This window comes from Mus musculus, chromosome 2 (genome assembly GCF_000001635.26).
Source record: "Mus musculus strain C57BL/6J chromosome 2, GRCm38.p6 C57BL/6J".
In the NCBI taxonomy this organism is placed as follows: Eukaryota; Metazoa; Chordata; class Mammalia; order Rodentia; family Muridae; genus Mus; species Mus musculus.
In genome coordinates, this window is record NC_000068.7 from 14,253,938 (window position 1) to 14,268,050 (window position 14,113).

The following is a 14,113-nucleotide window of genomic DNA, read 5'->3' on the forward strand; positions in this document are numbered from 1 at the left end:
TGATATTTATAACACAGATTTAAGACTAAGTGAATCTGTCCCCTCTTGACATTTTTGGATTCGAGATTTACTAATTTTACTTCATGTGTATGAGTATTTTGCTTGCATGTATGTATGTGCACCATATGTGTGACCAATGCCCATGGAGGTCACAAGAGGACATCAGCTCCCCTGGAACTGGAGTTATGGATGGTTGTGAACTGAGAGCTGAATCTTGGGCCTATACAAGAGCAATCAATGCTGTTAATCACTATGTCATCTCTCTAGCTCCTGGAAATTTAAGCTTAAAACATCAAATCATTGGAAATACTCAGATGTTCCTTGCGTTCTGATTCTGACCCATGCAACTATTATATAACTTTTCAGCAAGGCGTTTAACCTGTCTATCGTTGATTGTCCTAGCTGTCCCATGAAGGAACGGGACTAGATGCTTCCCCAAATATAATGTACTTGAGAGAGCTGTGCTAGCTCTTCAACCGTTTTCTTCTAGGAAGCCTGATAAAGAATACATGAGGGCTGGAGTGATAGCCCCACAGAAAAGGATCACTGGGCAGATTTCCAGAGTACATAGGTTCCATTCTCAGCAATCATATAGTAGTTTACAACCAAATCTCCAGTTCTAGGGCACCCAGTGACTTTCTTCTGGTCTCCCTGGACACCAAACACATGTGTGCATAGATATCATGCAGGCAAAAATACATTAAAAATAAGTGAATTTGAATTATTTGCCATTGAAATGTAATATCAGTATTCAATTCCTTTCTATTTTTCTCATATTTTTAGTTCATGTTAAAGTGTCATAGTAGAGCTGGGTGTGGTGCACACATCTTTCATCCCAGTGCTTGACAGAGGTAGGCAGATCTCTGTGACTTTGAGACCAGCTTGGTCTTCCTAGTGACTTCTGGGCAACCAGAGCTACATAGCAAGGTGCTGTCAGAAAGAATATCAGTTTTTAAAAAAACATCATAGTGGGTTGATTTTTCAGCACATGTTTCCAATACTGGGGACAGTTAAGTAATAAAACTGAATAAATCTCTATTGAACTAATGAATATCAGCCTTACCAATACCCTCAGGTGAGTCTTTCTTTGTAATGCCTTTGTTAGATGAGAACAAGCCAAGGGCAAGGTGCAAGGCATGGTTCCCCAAGAAAGCACACTGTGTTTGGAATTGGTGTGAATAGATGTAGTCTGACCTTGACATTGCCGTGGTGTCCAGTTTCCAGATTTTCCATTTAAGACACTAATGTATGCTTACATAAGCTAATGGAAACCTAGCAGCAAATTCAGTGGCTGCTTCGATATACTTCAGAATGAATTTTTATTGATTCCTAACTATGGGATCTGAGCATTATTGTCATATGGATCCTGGGTCAAAGTTTAGCTTTATCATGTTTTTTTAAACTCTGTTTTCACATGTATAACTTACAAATAATTAAAATCTGTCATTTGACAACCTCATACATTCACGTCACTGTCACATATACAATTCCTGCATATAGAAATCACAGTCTGCTGGCGTGCTTCTTCTCAACAAGGCCCCGCCCATTTCAAGTCTCCTTTTATGTGTTTCGTCTTTCGTTTAGTTGGAGTTTCTTGACTAAGCATGGGCGGGAGGTCATTCCCTGGAGTAAGGGCAACTTACCAGTGGCAGTATACCCATGAAAAAAATGATTCCCCCTCCCTAGAGCAACTATTAATGTCCAATAGTCCCTCAAAGAAGGGTGTGGTCTCAGGATCCCCTCTCCTACCAGTGATGGCATACTGAGGGCCCCACTCTCGTGCAGATAACCACTGTTGCAGAGTCCCGAGTATAATGTCAGTGCATGTTCAGAGCCATCTTTCTACTGCACATCTCCACCCTCTGGCTCTTGCTTTCTTTGTGCTTTCTCTTCTGTGTTGTTTCTTTTAGCCTTGGAAACAAATGGGAAAATGTTGACCTCTACATTTTATAAGTGCTTAATGGCTAACTCTTTCTACCAGCACCTTTTACGGAGGAAAATATTCCACCAATATCGCTGAGCATCAACTAGTGAATTTGTTTTTTAACATGTATTTTATTTTATTAAATAAATCGAAGCATAAATTTAAAAATTGTTTCCCAGTAACTAAAACAAATTGGGGAAGTTAAAAAATCCTGACTTTTGATTTTTTTAGAGATACAACCTGTAAGAGGTTAAAATATGTTAGTGGGTCCATGTGGCATTTTTATTTTTATTTCCATATTAAGCTTCAATAATCAAAACCATTGTGGTTATTATTTATTATCTGCCTAAAGAAAACATTGCTTGTGTTGGCATAAATATAAAAAAAATTCAGTTTAATCACCATTTAAAAGTAGCAAAATGGACTTAAAACATATTATAAAATTCTCAAAATAAGTTCTGAAATACAAAGTTTAGGTCATGAGTTATGACAGTACCATTCAAAGTGTCTAGTAAAAATTGTCTGTCATAGAGAAGCTTTGCTTCTCTATAAAATAAATCTTATTTTTTCTCTTAAAGAAGTAAGAAAGTTACTCATGTTCCATGAGTTAACACCATTATGTCCACATAAGAAGTGTGAGAGTAGACAATGGTTAAGGTGATGGATGGCCTTTGAGTGGAGCCCTGACCCAGAGCCCTACTAGCTTTTCATAGCACTCTCTGCCTACCAGTGGAAGTCATGGCTCTACTTGTTGTAAATGATAAAGTTTTAGCGATATTAATCACTACTTCCCTCACATTTAAGAAACAGATTTTATTTTTTATTGCCTCTCTGTGTGTATGTATGTATGTGTGTGTGTGTGTGCATGTGTGCATGCATGTATGTATGTATATGCAAGTTCGTTTAGAGGGCAGAAGGCCTTGGATCCCTTGGAGCAGGAGTTAGAGATGGTTGTGAGCCTCCCAATATGGGTGCTAGTAACCTAACTAGGGTCCTCTGTAAGAGCAGTGTGTGCTCTCAACTACTCAGCTATCTTTCCAGCACCTTCTTTGACAACTCGGATTAACACATTTAATTCTGGATTTAATTTCACTGTCATTTCTCAATGCCTGTTCTGTGCTTGTGTTGTTTTTGCCCTATAGGATTAACCAGTTCCTTGAGCTCGGGACTCTGGATTGGACTCAACAGTCTGAGTGTACGCAGTGGTTGGCAGTGGGCTGGAGGAAGCCCATTCCGGTATCTGAACTGGCTACCAGGTAAGCATGCCTGAGTATTACTGGCTGAGTGGAATTCACTGAGATATCTTAAAGGTCTTCCTCATGTTACATATTGGTTTCAAAAAGTCTTAATGGAACATAGCTCATTTTCCATCATGCTTTGGAATCTGCAACCTGGATTTGATTATTCTAAAGTACAAGTTTACACAGGGCCAGCTTCCTGGGATAAGGACTTGTTTCCCAGGATAATCGCGACAGTCAATACTCATTCTGTTTGATGTCTACACTCTCTAAGTAGTTTATGAAGGTTTTACATTCAAAAGCATATTTTATAGCTATTTTTAAGTATGATTAAAGATAATAGAATTAGTACTAATATGTATTTTGCGTTGTTTTAACTTTGCCATTGTCCTTGAAACAACTATTGTAAAGTTTAAGTGTTCTACTTTTTGTATGACTATTGTTCTCCCAAAATTTTGGGATTCTCTTGTCCTACCTGAATTTTAAAAATTCAGTTAAAATGTGTTTATAGGTAAGATACATAAATATTTCTTATATATGCAATGCTATATACGCATCAATAATCTAACACACTTGGGTGGATACTAAGGACAGAACCTAGGGCCTTGTGCATGTTAGACAACCACTGAGCTATGTCCTCAGCCCTCTATATACTTTTAATTTGACAGTTATTACATAGACTGGCCTTGAATTTTCTCTACTTCAGGAAGACCTTGAACTTGGGAGCCTTCCTCCTCAGCCTCCTGAGTAGCTGGGATTTTCAGTCCTGTGTCTTGAGGCCTGACTTTGCACATATGTTCATATCTAGTAATATCTATAAATACACATTATAAGTTTAAGAGAAATGAATATTCTGTGTTGGTGGTGAATTTGTGTTAGGTGGTGAATATTGTCTTAGGTCATGAGATATTTTTAATATTACTGTAATCTTAAAGCCTATGGTAATACTGTTATGGTTGTTTATAATATAATAGAGTTGAATTAAAATACTGTCTCAACCACAAATTATAAAATTCTATGCTAGGATAAACATTTATTAACAATTTTATTGACAATATACAGTTTGATCATAAAAGAGAGAGTCAGAGAATACTCTTCTTCTAATTATCTGGAAGTTAGAAAAGGCATTCCCATTTTGTCATACTTTCATGTTGTGTGTGTGTGTTGTTTTGTTCTTTCTTTGTTATCACTTCCATGTTGTTCCACCATACAAGATGACAGAACACAAAAGGAGACAGATGGCTGTATATAAGTTGTACATATTAAGCAATTCTTCAGAGAAACATAAAGATCAGTTCTGAAATGTTTTCATCTGTTGAGTAGTAGGATGAGTTGTTAATACTCAAGTGGTATTAAGTGTGATTCTAGTCTCTCTAACTATAGCACACTACCAAGCCTGGCTTATTGCAGAAGAGTACAGTTAATGATTAGTGATTCCTGCCATGGAGCAGGAAATAAGTGTGTATTAGTCATGTTTTATCAGCTTTGCTGCAGACACTATTGAGACTGTATTTAAAAAGCTGAGGTTTCCCCCTTCCCTCCTCCCCTTTCCCTTCCTCCTCTTCTCCCTATAACCCCACTCTCAACCTAGTTTCCTTCATTGGCCAGATTATCTCAAGCAAGTGATCCTTATGCTTCTGCCTTCTGAGTATTGGGACCAACCACAAATATGCAAGCCATGCCTTTTTTTTCACAATTCTTTTCCTCCCTCCCTCCCTCCCTCCCTCCCTCCCTCCCTCCCTCCCTCCCTCCCTCCCCCCCTTCCTTTTTGAGCCATTAAATACCTTAAAAAAAAGCATTTGGCTTAAATATGTTAAGTTTTCTGTTTCATACCTTGACTTTTACTTTTAAGATGAAAAAGATAAAATAGTATTTTAAAAAGTGTTTAAACAAGGGAGAGAATTTTAGAGACTCAACATTTAGGGTTATGTGTTTATTTAAGTTAATTAGGCTTCAGAAATCTCAGGGAAAGAGCACTCATTTGGCATGCACAAAATTTTGGGCCCAGTGAACAGTGTTGCAAAAAAATATATGTTGGTACTGATTATATTTCACCATGAAATTCCACTCAACATGTTCGCTCACTGCCTGATGAGCATAGGGCTGTTATGTGAATTGTTTTGTACTAGAAATCATGACCGGTTAATCTACTTCGGAGCTATCTCCAGCCCCATGACTTGAGTCTTGAAATGATAATCTGTTTTATTTTCTTCTGAAATATGGGAAGTAACTGAAAGTGCATATGAATATAGATGCCCTTTCTTCATAAGATGATATTGTCTGCTGCTCTTGGGCTCAAGGGAGGTTAGAGAATTGCAGCGGGACTCAGAAGCTTCAGACAGTGGTGATTATATGGTAGGGGACTACAGTCCATTCTTGTCTTTAGTAGTTAAAAGTACTCCACGTCATAAAATAGTTCATTTTCTCTATTATTCACTTGGGTACAACCCCTTGTGGTCTTAGATCTCACTGAAAAAAACCCTGGGTATTAACTTTAGAAAAGGTGTAATAGGAATGGAAAATGCCTTACATGTTTCCAGAAAATAGATTCAACACTAACCTTCTTAAATAATGTGAGAATTTTATGAAATTAAAATAAGAATATTTAAACTATTTTTGTATAAATTACTTAGTTGATTGTTTCATTAAACGTTTACTAAGTGATTCATGTTCTAAAACACATATGGAGTGCAATCAAGAATACTTTATGTGAATGATGAAGAAATATAAATTCAACTATATAATAGTCACCAGATTAGTAAAGACCTCCAACTGCTATCTCAAGGTCGGTAGAGGTGTTGTATTGATAAATGAATATATAATATGATTTACCAAAGAGCACAGTATTTAAGACCAGTATGTATTAAATGTGATATTGTTTCTTGAAAGTTTTTTTCCACAATGATACAGAATCTTGGCCATATTATCAGAAGATTAAAAAAAAACATCTTTATATGTATTTTGGGGGTTTTTACTTTGTGTAGTATTTATACAACCTGGAAAATGTTTGTGTTAAAGACTTCCAAGGGCTGGTGACATGATTTCCTTTTTCTGAGGAAAGTGAAATTTTGGTGCATAATGAACATCCACCAAAGGTCACAAATTAGCTGTGTGTGTAGCTAATTTGTCAGACTTAGGTATGAGATGAAGTTACTTTCTGGGAAACTGGGGTTGAAATGATAAATCAGAGACTGTAGGGATTGGTTACCCTTGTAGTAGACAAATGACTCATCTGAGAATGTAGGGATGGACACATGTATCTATAGCAGTAAATAAATGACACATCAGAGGATATAGGGATGGATTCATGTATCCATTATAGTAGACAAATGATACATTAGAGGATGTAGATGGATGCATGTATGCATTGCAGTAGACAAATCATACATTGGAGGATATAGTGATAGATGTATGTATCCACTGTAGTAGGAGGATGTATTGATAGACTGTAGTGATAGGGTCATATATCCAAAGGTGTCAACCCAGTCAGGTATTTTTAACCAGCTTCCTGTAAGAAATGAATGAGGAGATAGCTCCAAAGGTTTTTCTTCAATGAATCCAACAAAATGTGCTAAGAATCTTAGTTCTGGGAGTGTAGGACATTGGTTTCCAGATCTGTTTCACTGTGTTTATCCCTTGCATTTTCTTCTCTTCAGTTAGCTTCAAGTAGTTTTGAGCGTTACTATTGACATTAATATAGCCATCTTGGGACAGTGTACATTATTTTTATTCAGCCATTCTATATATGATACCATATATAGATACATGATATCATATATCATCACAGTTGTTTAAAGTTTAAGGTCTAATGCTATCCATTGTTCTAGGTGGTTATTTCAAACCACTCTGCTGTGAACTCAACATTTTAAGCCTTGGAATAAGCCAGCAACAAGTAACCAAATAGATACCCACCATGCCTTTTGCTCTGCACTCAGTAAATAATAATTTGTGAATGTGTAGCAAAAGACAGGATGGGGATCCATTAAATCCCAAGGATGACGACGTAAGGTGTGGTGGTTGGCAGAGGATGGAAGCCATCCACTTAGGAGACTGTGGTATTCCCAATTTAACTTTGTAATTTGCTTAAAGGAAGTCCATCATCAGAGCCTGGAAAGAGCTGTGTGTCACTAAACCCTGGAAAAAATGCCAAGTGGGAAAATCTGGAATGTGTTCAGAAGCTTGGCTACATTTGTAAAAAGGGAAACAATACCTTGAACCCATTTATCATTCCCTCAGGTAAGAGGATCTCTATGATCTAATGTGTACTCAATCAAAACTGAATGACATGATTCTAGAGAGATTATTAATTATTTACAGATTAATAACATGATATGTCTTCAAAAGTCCATTTCTTTGGTCCTACTGTCTGGTAATGTTTCCTGAACATATAGGATGGAACATAGGGCCCCCAGTGTAGGAGCTAAAGAAAGTACCCAAGGAGCTGAAGGGGTCTGCAACCCTATAGGTGGAACAACAATATGAACTAACCAGTACCCCCCCGGAGCTCATGTCTCTAGCTGCATATGTAGCAGAAGATGGCCTAGTCGGCCATCAGTGGAAAGAGAGGCCCCTAGGTCTTGCAAACTCTATATGCCCCAGTACAGGGGAACGCCAGGGCCAAGAAGTGGGAGTGGGTGGGTAGGGGAGCAGGGCAGGGGGAGGGTATAGGGAACTTTCGGGATAGCATTTGAAATGTAAATAAAGAAGATATCTAATAATAAAAAAAAAGAATTTTATATCTCCAGTCTTGTAAAGTAGGTATTATTTCTCCTATTACATGTTATAGGAAAGGAAAGAGAAATTCATAGGATATATAGTCTCTGTATACCCAACAAAACTGGAATTAAGACTAGGAAGTAAATATCTGGAGGGAAAGACTTTATTTAGTGATCACTGGTAGATGTGTATGGGGACTTTGGTACATTATCCATGATGGATGTAAATTAGATCCCTGGTTCATAATCTCTGATGGACATGATAGAGAGCCCTGGTTTATGAATTCTTATGGCTATGGGTGGAGGCCCCTGGTTCATGGTCTCAGTTCTACTTTACAGATTTTCTAGAGTGATTGTGCATGAACTTGTGGAGACCTCAATTGTTCTTGCAACTTGTCTCTTCTATTACTATTGCAAAAGGAATGGCTAAGTCTTTCTTGAAAGAATTCATATAGTTCTCTTTCAGAGACCTGCAGCAGTTACCACTTTGGGGAACTAGAGAAAAGTTATTTTTAAGTTTCTCTGGAATGAAAGGCACAATTCTATAATTTGGCCTTATTGCTTAATCCACCAGTTTTAAGTTCCTTGTTTGTAAAATATGAATGTTAGTAACTCTTCTTCTTTAAAATCTCGTTATATCATCAAGCTTGTATTGTTAAATCCACTATTGCCCCTGATTCACTTGTGCAGCTACACTAGCATTGGCCTTTGCATTGTTATCCTGACAAGATTATTCTGCTGTGCAGACAAACCCCTCTAAGTAGAGATTTAAATTTGTAGCATTTTTTCCAGTGCGATGGCACACACCTTTAATCCTAGCATGTAGGAGGCAGAGACATGCGAATCTCTGAGTTCAAGGCTGGGCTAGTCTGCAGAATAAGTTCCAGCTCCCCTTCTTGGAGCCCCTGCACCTGTTAAAAAGTTGCTGCATTCCCGGTTGGTGGCCCCTCTTGGCAAGCATCCAGTCTTGTACCCTTCAGTCCTTGCCATAGTCCCTGTGTGTCCGTAGTTCCCCCAGCTCCAGAGCCATAATATGCATCTTTGTGGCTACTAACCATAGGTCTTTGGTTGAATGAAACATGTCTAGTGTGAACTGAGATTTGCTGCCCATGTAAAATACATGTTGGATTTCCAAAACTTTAGCATGGGAATAAATGGAAAATCTTGTTTTAGTTGATCACGTATCAAAATGATAATAGTTTGGATATACCGAATGTACTTTTTTTCTATCTACTACAGCTAGTAGCAAATCTAAAATGATGCCTGTGGCTTACATTGCTAGCTACACTGTGGACAGTGATGGTCCCCTTCAAAAACAAAGAATCTTTTGTGCTTTTGTGTCCCAAGCCTCTCCCTTTGTTTCATTTGTGTTGGTTATTTTCTGTTTTCATACTTTGTGTTTTCCTCTGCTGGGCATTGATCATAGGACCTCGTGCATGATAGACAAACATTCTGCCACAGGGCTAGAGCCACAGCAGATGACAAGCATTCTGCCACAGGGCTAGAGCCACAGAAGATGTGTTTTTAAATGCTTCTCAGGCTCATCAGTTTCCTAGAAAGAAAAATTAAACATCCCACAGAAGGGATCTAGACTATGCTAACCTTTCTGTTTCTCTCCTTCCCTTCCCTTACCTCCCCTCCACTCTCTTCTTTCCTCTTCTCCCCTTCCCTCTCTTCCCCTCTCCTCCCATCCTCTCCTCCTCCCTCCACCCCCTCTTCCCATCTCATCCCAACTCCCTTCCTCTCTTCTTTCCTCTTCTCCCCACCTCTCCTTTTCCCTCCCCTCCTCTCACCTCTCCTCCTCTCTCCTCTTCTCCTTTCTACTCTTTTCCTCTCCACTCCTCCCCTTCCCTCTTCTCTTTTCTCTCCCCCCCTCCCTCCCTCCCTCCCTCCCTCCCTTCCTTCCTTCCTTCCTTCCAATTTTTTTTGGCAACTCATGAAAGTATTAAGAATTGAAATTGTACTAAGGAATGAAATTTTGTTTTACAACACTTCAGCTTAGGATGATGCAAATTAGAACTTTTGCCTCTGCACAAAGAGGCAAAAAAAAAAAAAAATTGCCTCTGCACAAAGAGGCCTTAGGCAATCTTTGCTCTTAAGGAGAAATGGGATTCAAGGACAAAGAGCCAGCTGTGAGAATGTGCACCTGTCATCTCAGCAGCTGAGAGTCTGAAGCAGGAAAAACATGAGTTCAAGGCCATCCTTACTAGGCTACTCCCTGAGACCCTGTCTTACCTTTCTGCCCACCCACATGAGAAGGTGACCAAAGGGACCAGTATCAGGCATTAAGTGAAGCAGCACATTTGTGATCACTTAAATATATAAACTAAGCCAATAGCATAGTTTATGTAAAATGGTATTTGTAAAGCAGCAAAAGGAAGCCACTATGTGTTGGATATAGCACCATTCTCTTTTCTAACCAACACTCAGTGCATTTATTGTGTGTCAGGGCCCATGCCAGATTCAAGGACATCCTGGGAAGAAGAGAGTATCTCTCCCTTCAGAGACTTTCATTTTAACTCCCCATAGTTCGTTACTATTAAAGTTTTTGCAACATCTAATCAAGGTAACATTTGACCACAACTTCTCATAGCAACAAGGAGGATGTTTAACACCGATTTATTTTTTATTTAAATAATGATTTTTATGTGGCTTTTGTGTCTTGTTTTTTCCTCATCCAGAACACAGTGATATATTATATTTTAATATGGGTTAATATGGGTTCTCGTTTTTAAAAAAAAGTATGTGGCTTGTCTTAGTTAGGGTTTTACTGTTGTGAAGAGACACCATGACCAAGGCAACTCTTATAAGGACAACATTTAATTGGGGCTAGCTTATAGGTTCAGAGATTCAGTCCATTATCATCAAGGTGGGAGCATGGCAGCATCCTGGCAGCCATGGTGCAGGAGGAGCTGAGAATTCTACATCTTCAGCTGAAGACTCCTAGTGGAAGACTGACTTCCAAGCAGCTAGGATGAGGCTCTTAAAGTTCACACCCACAGTGACACACCTATTCCAACAAGGCCACACCTCCTAATAGTGCCACCTCCTGGGCCAAGCATATACAATTATCAAATGGCTACTTTGATTCACATGTTGTGACTTGCTTAAAAACTCCCTTGTGGCAAATTCAGGTTTTGCTCCAAAAGGTTCTGAACTGAAATTATTTTCATGGCCACGTTTCTCTTGGGAGTGAACGAATGGTGTTGGGTCACTTCAGAGGCTCGAGCAGCTCAAGTTATGATGACTGAACTGGTTCCTTGGTGAGCCTCAGGTCCACTCCTGTCCACTGCTTTTGTAACACTCTCTCCTCCCTGCATTAGGATTATGGCTCTTTGTCCATGGATGGCATTTTCTTACTGTCCATGAGAACAAGGTGCATTGCAGCCTTTTAGAGAATAGATTAGACATCAGTCTTCAGGTTTCTCGCAGTTAAACAGTGGTCACATATCCTTAGTTCAGGTTTGACAGTGATAAGGACAGATAAAATTAGACGACCCGTTGGTTGTCTCATTGAAGCCACACATTTCAAAACTAGATTTCTCATTTGCTGACCTTCTATTTGTTTGTTTGTTTGTTCATTCGTCTATTTATTTATTTTCAAGGCCCTGGGGTTTGAACCTAGGTCCTCACACCCACACTAACATTGTGCTGATTCCATCAGCTCTTTTTTTTTTTTTTAAAGATTTATTTATTAATATATGTAAGTACACTGTAGCTGTCTTCAGACACTCCAGAAGAGGGAGTCAGATCTTGTTGCGGATGGTTGTGAGCCACCATGTGGTTGCCGGGATTTGAACTCTGGACCTTCAGAAGAGCAGTCGGGTGCTCTTACCCACTGAGCCATCTCACCAGCCCCTCCATCAGCTCTTGATGTTATTTTATTTTGATATATCTTTTTCCAACATATTTTTTTTTTATTGAATAGTTGGAAATCTTAGACAATGCACCCTGATCGCACCATTTCCTGTTCTGCACAGGTCAACCTTCCCACTTTTCTGCTTTCCCCCCAAGTGAAAAAAAAATACAATTTCAATTTGTGTTGACCATATACTCATTGGACCCTGGTCTTAAAGATAATTGAGCCCTTCCCAGTCCCCACTAGGGGACTAGCTCCCCTCCCCCATCAACTCTGAATCTCAGCGTCGTTATCACAGTTTTTAAGAACTCTCTTCAGTGGCTTTTAGGATAACCTAGTGATCTATGTTGCCAGTCTTCCTTTTAAAGTAAAAGATACTTTTTTTTTTCAAATCGCTCCTTTTAAAACAAAATAAGCAAAACAGAATAGTTCTTTCTCATATATCTTTCATAAATGTGTATGCCATAAAATGAAGAATGTTATTTTTATGTCTATAATTGTGAATAATATGTGTGTGTGTATATATATATATATATATATATATATATATATATATATATACATATATACATATACATATATATGGTTAAATATTTTACATACAAGGTAGTTGAAAATGTTGCAAACTTAAACAAATTTCTTTCAAATGTTTTCTAAACTTCTTTTTCCTTTCTAGCAAGCGATGTGCCTACCGGCTGCCCTAATCAGTGGTGGCCCTATGCAGGCCACTGCTACAGGATCCATAGGGAAGAGAAGAAGATCCAGAAATATGCTTTGCAAGCTTGTAGGAAGGAGGGTGGGGACCTGGCAAGTATCCACAGCATTGAGGAGTTTGACTTCATCTTCTCCCAGCTCGGATATGGTGAGAAACATCCTCCTGACTCTAACCTCATCTTAGCTGCCTGCTCACCACTCTAATCTCAAAAATATAGCCATAAATGTTAAGGTTAATAAATTTAAATTGATAGCCAATTGACAATATAGATTTAAGTAGATCGTACGTCGGTCAACAAAGCTTATATAGTAGTTTAAATAATTGTATCATTAAGAAATTTAAGCTCTTGACCTCTTACCTCTTATTCTCTTGGTCCCTTCCTCCCCTTCTCTTCAACTTCCCTTCCCCCCTCTCTCCACATGGCCATGGCTGGCTTCTCCTTCTCCACTCTTTCCCTCTCTCTGCCTTTCTACAATAAACACCTTAAAACCAAAAATAAAAAAAGAAAAAAAAAGCAAAGAAAAGAAAAGAAAAAAAAGAAAGGGAAAGAAAAGAAAAAAAAAGAAAATTTAAAATGTTCTCTTTATAGGTAGTTCTCAATATTATTTTCCTACATATCTGGATTTGGGGGTGTCTGTGTTTAACTTGGCCACTCTAAAATTTGGAAGTGTCTGTCTGTCTCTTTGTGTGTTTCTCTCTGTGTATTTTTGTGTGTCTGCCTCTGTGTGTGTGTGTGTGTGTGTTGTGTGTGTGTACATTTTGGTTTTCTGTTTTTTTTTTTTTTCCCAGTAAGGCCAATATTATAGTTCACAACAAGTGTAAATGAACCTCCTCATACTTGAGATTTTCTTTTCTTCACTGGGGTGTCACACATAGTAAAAAGTGGGTGACTGTATGACACAGTCCTAAACCTTTGAGAGAAGTGTGATCACAATTTTAGGTGTACACTTACAAGAATACATAGAGAACATAAAAACCCAGAAATAAGATTCTAGATGAGCTGAGTGACCCTGGAGTGTTTGTTCTGAAGGAAAGCAGGCTAGGAGATGGAAGGAACCGCCCCCCCCCCCTTCCCCAGGCCTTGTTGATTAAATGGCATCCATTTGCCTCTCTCACTGATGGGGCTGCTGAGCAGCTGCAGCTCCTCCCAGTTCCACCCAGCAAAAGAAGAGGAGATGGATGGCCTCACTTCCTGATACATACTACCTGAACCTTTACCAGGGTGCAGGGGAAGACAAGGCATTTAACAAATGCATGAAGGAAAAAAAGACAGGAGGAGCAGAGAAAAATGTGAAAAGCTTGCAGACACCATTGTTCCTAGTACGAGGGTCCAGTAGAAACCATTTGCCTCTGAGGATGTGACCAAATGTGGTCTGGAGGCTCTGCAGCCTCGAGATGTGAGAGATGCATCACCATAAATTGTAGAATGAGGAGGACTCCCAGAATGAACATACAACTGGGTGCTGCTTTTATGTTTTCTTTGGCTCTTTTTTCTTCTGTTTGTTTGCTTATTTTGTTTTTTTTTAAATATTATTATTATTTAAATGCTTGTTTGCTTCCTAAAAGTAAATAAGTAAACCCTGGGTTTGGTGGCTCTCTTGTAACCCTGGCAGTGGGGAGATGGAGACATGCCAGTCCCTGATGTTTATTGACTGATCAGCC

The 14,113-nt window shown here is 38.8% G+C and overlaps 1 protein-coding gene and 1 non-coding gene across 2 annotated transcripts in view; both read left to right on the forward strand.

Moving 5' to 3' along the window:
• Positions 1–14,113, forward strand: part of Mrc1 (mannose receptor, C type 1) — a 102,610-nt gene that overhangs the window by 24,524 nt on the left and 63,973 nt on the right. Inside the window, exons 5-7 of the mRNA NM_008625.2 lie at positions 3,067–3,180; positions 7,252–7,398; positions 12,413–12,598. Of these exons, the coding sequence (NP_032651.2) occupies positions 3,067–3,180; positions 7,252–7,398; positions 12,413–12,598 (447 nt within the window). The remainder of the gene's footprint in view (positions 1–3,066; positions 3,181–7,251; positions 7,399–12,412; positions 12,599–14,113) is intronic.
• Positions 7,066–7,144, forward strand: Mir511 (microRNA 511). The gene has a single exon (NR_030609.1). It is a non-coding gene; the product is annotated as a microRNA 511 (primary transcript).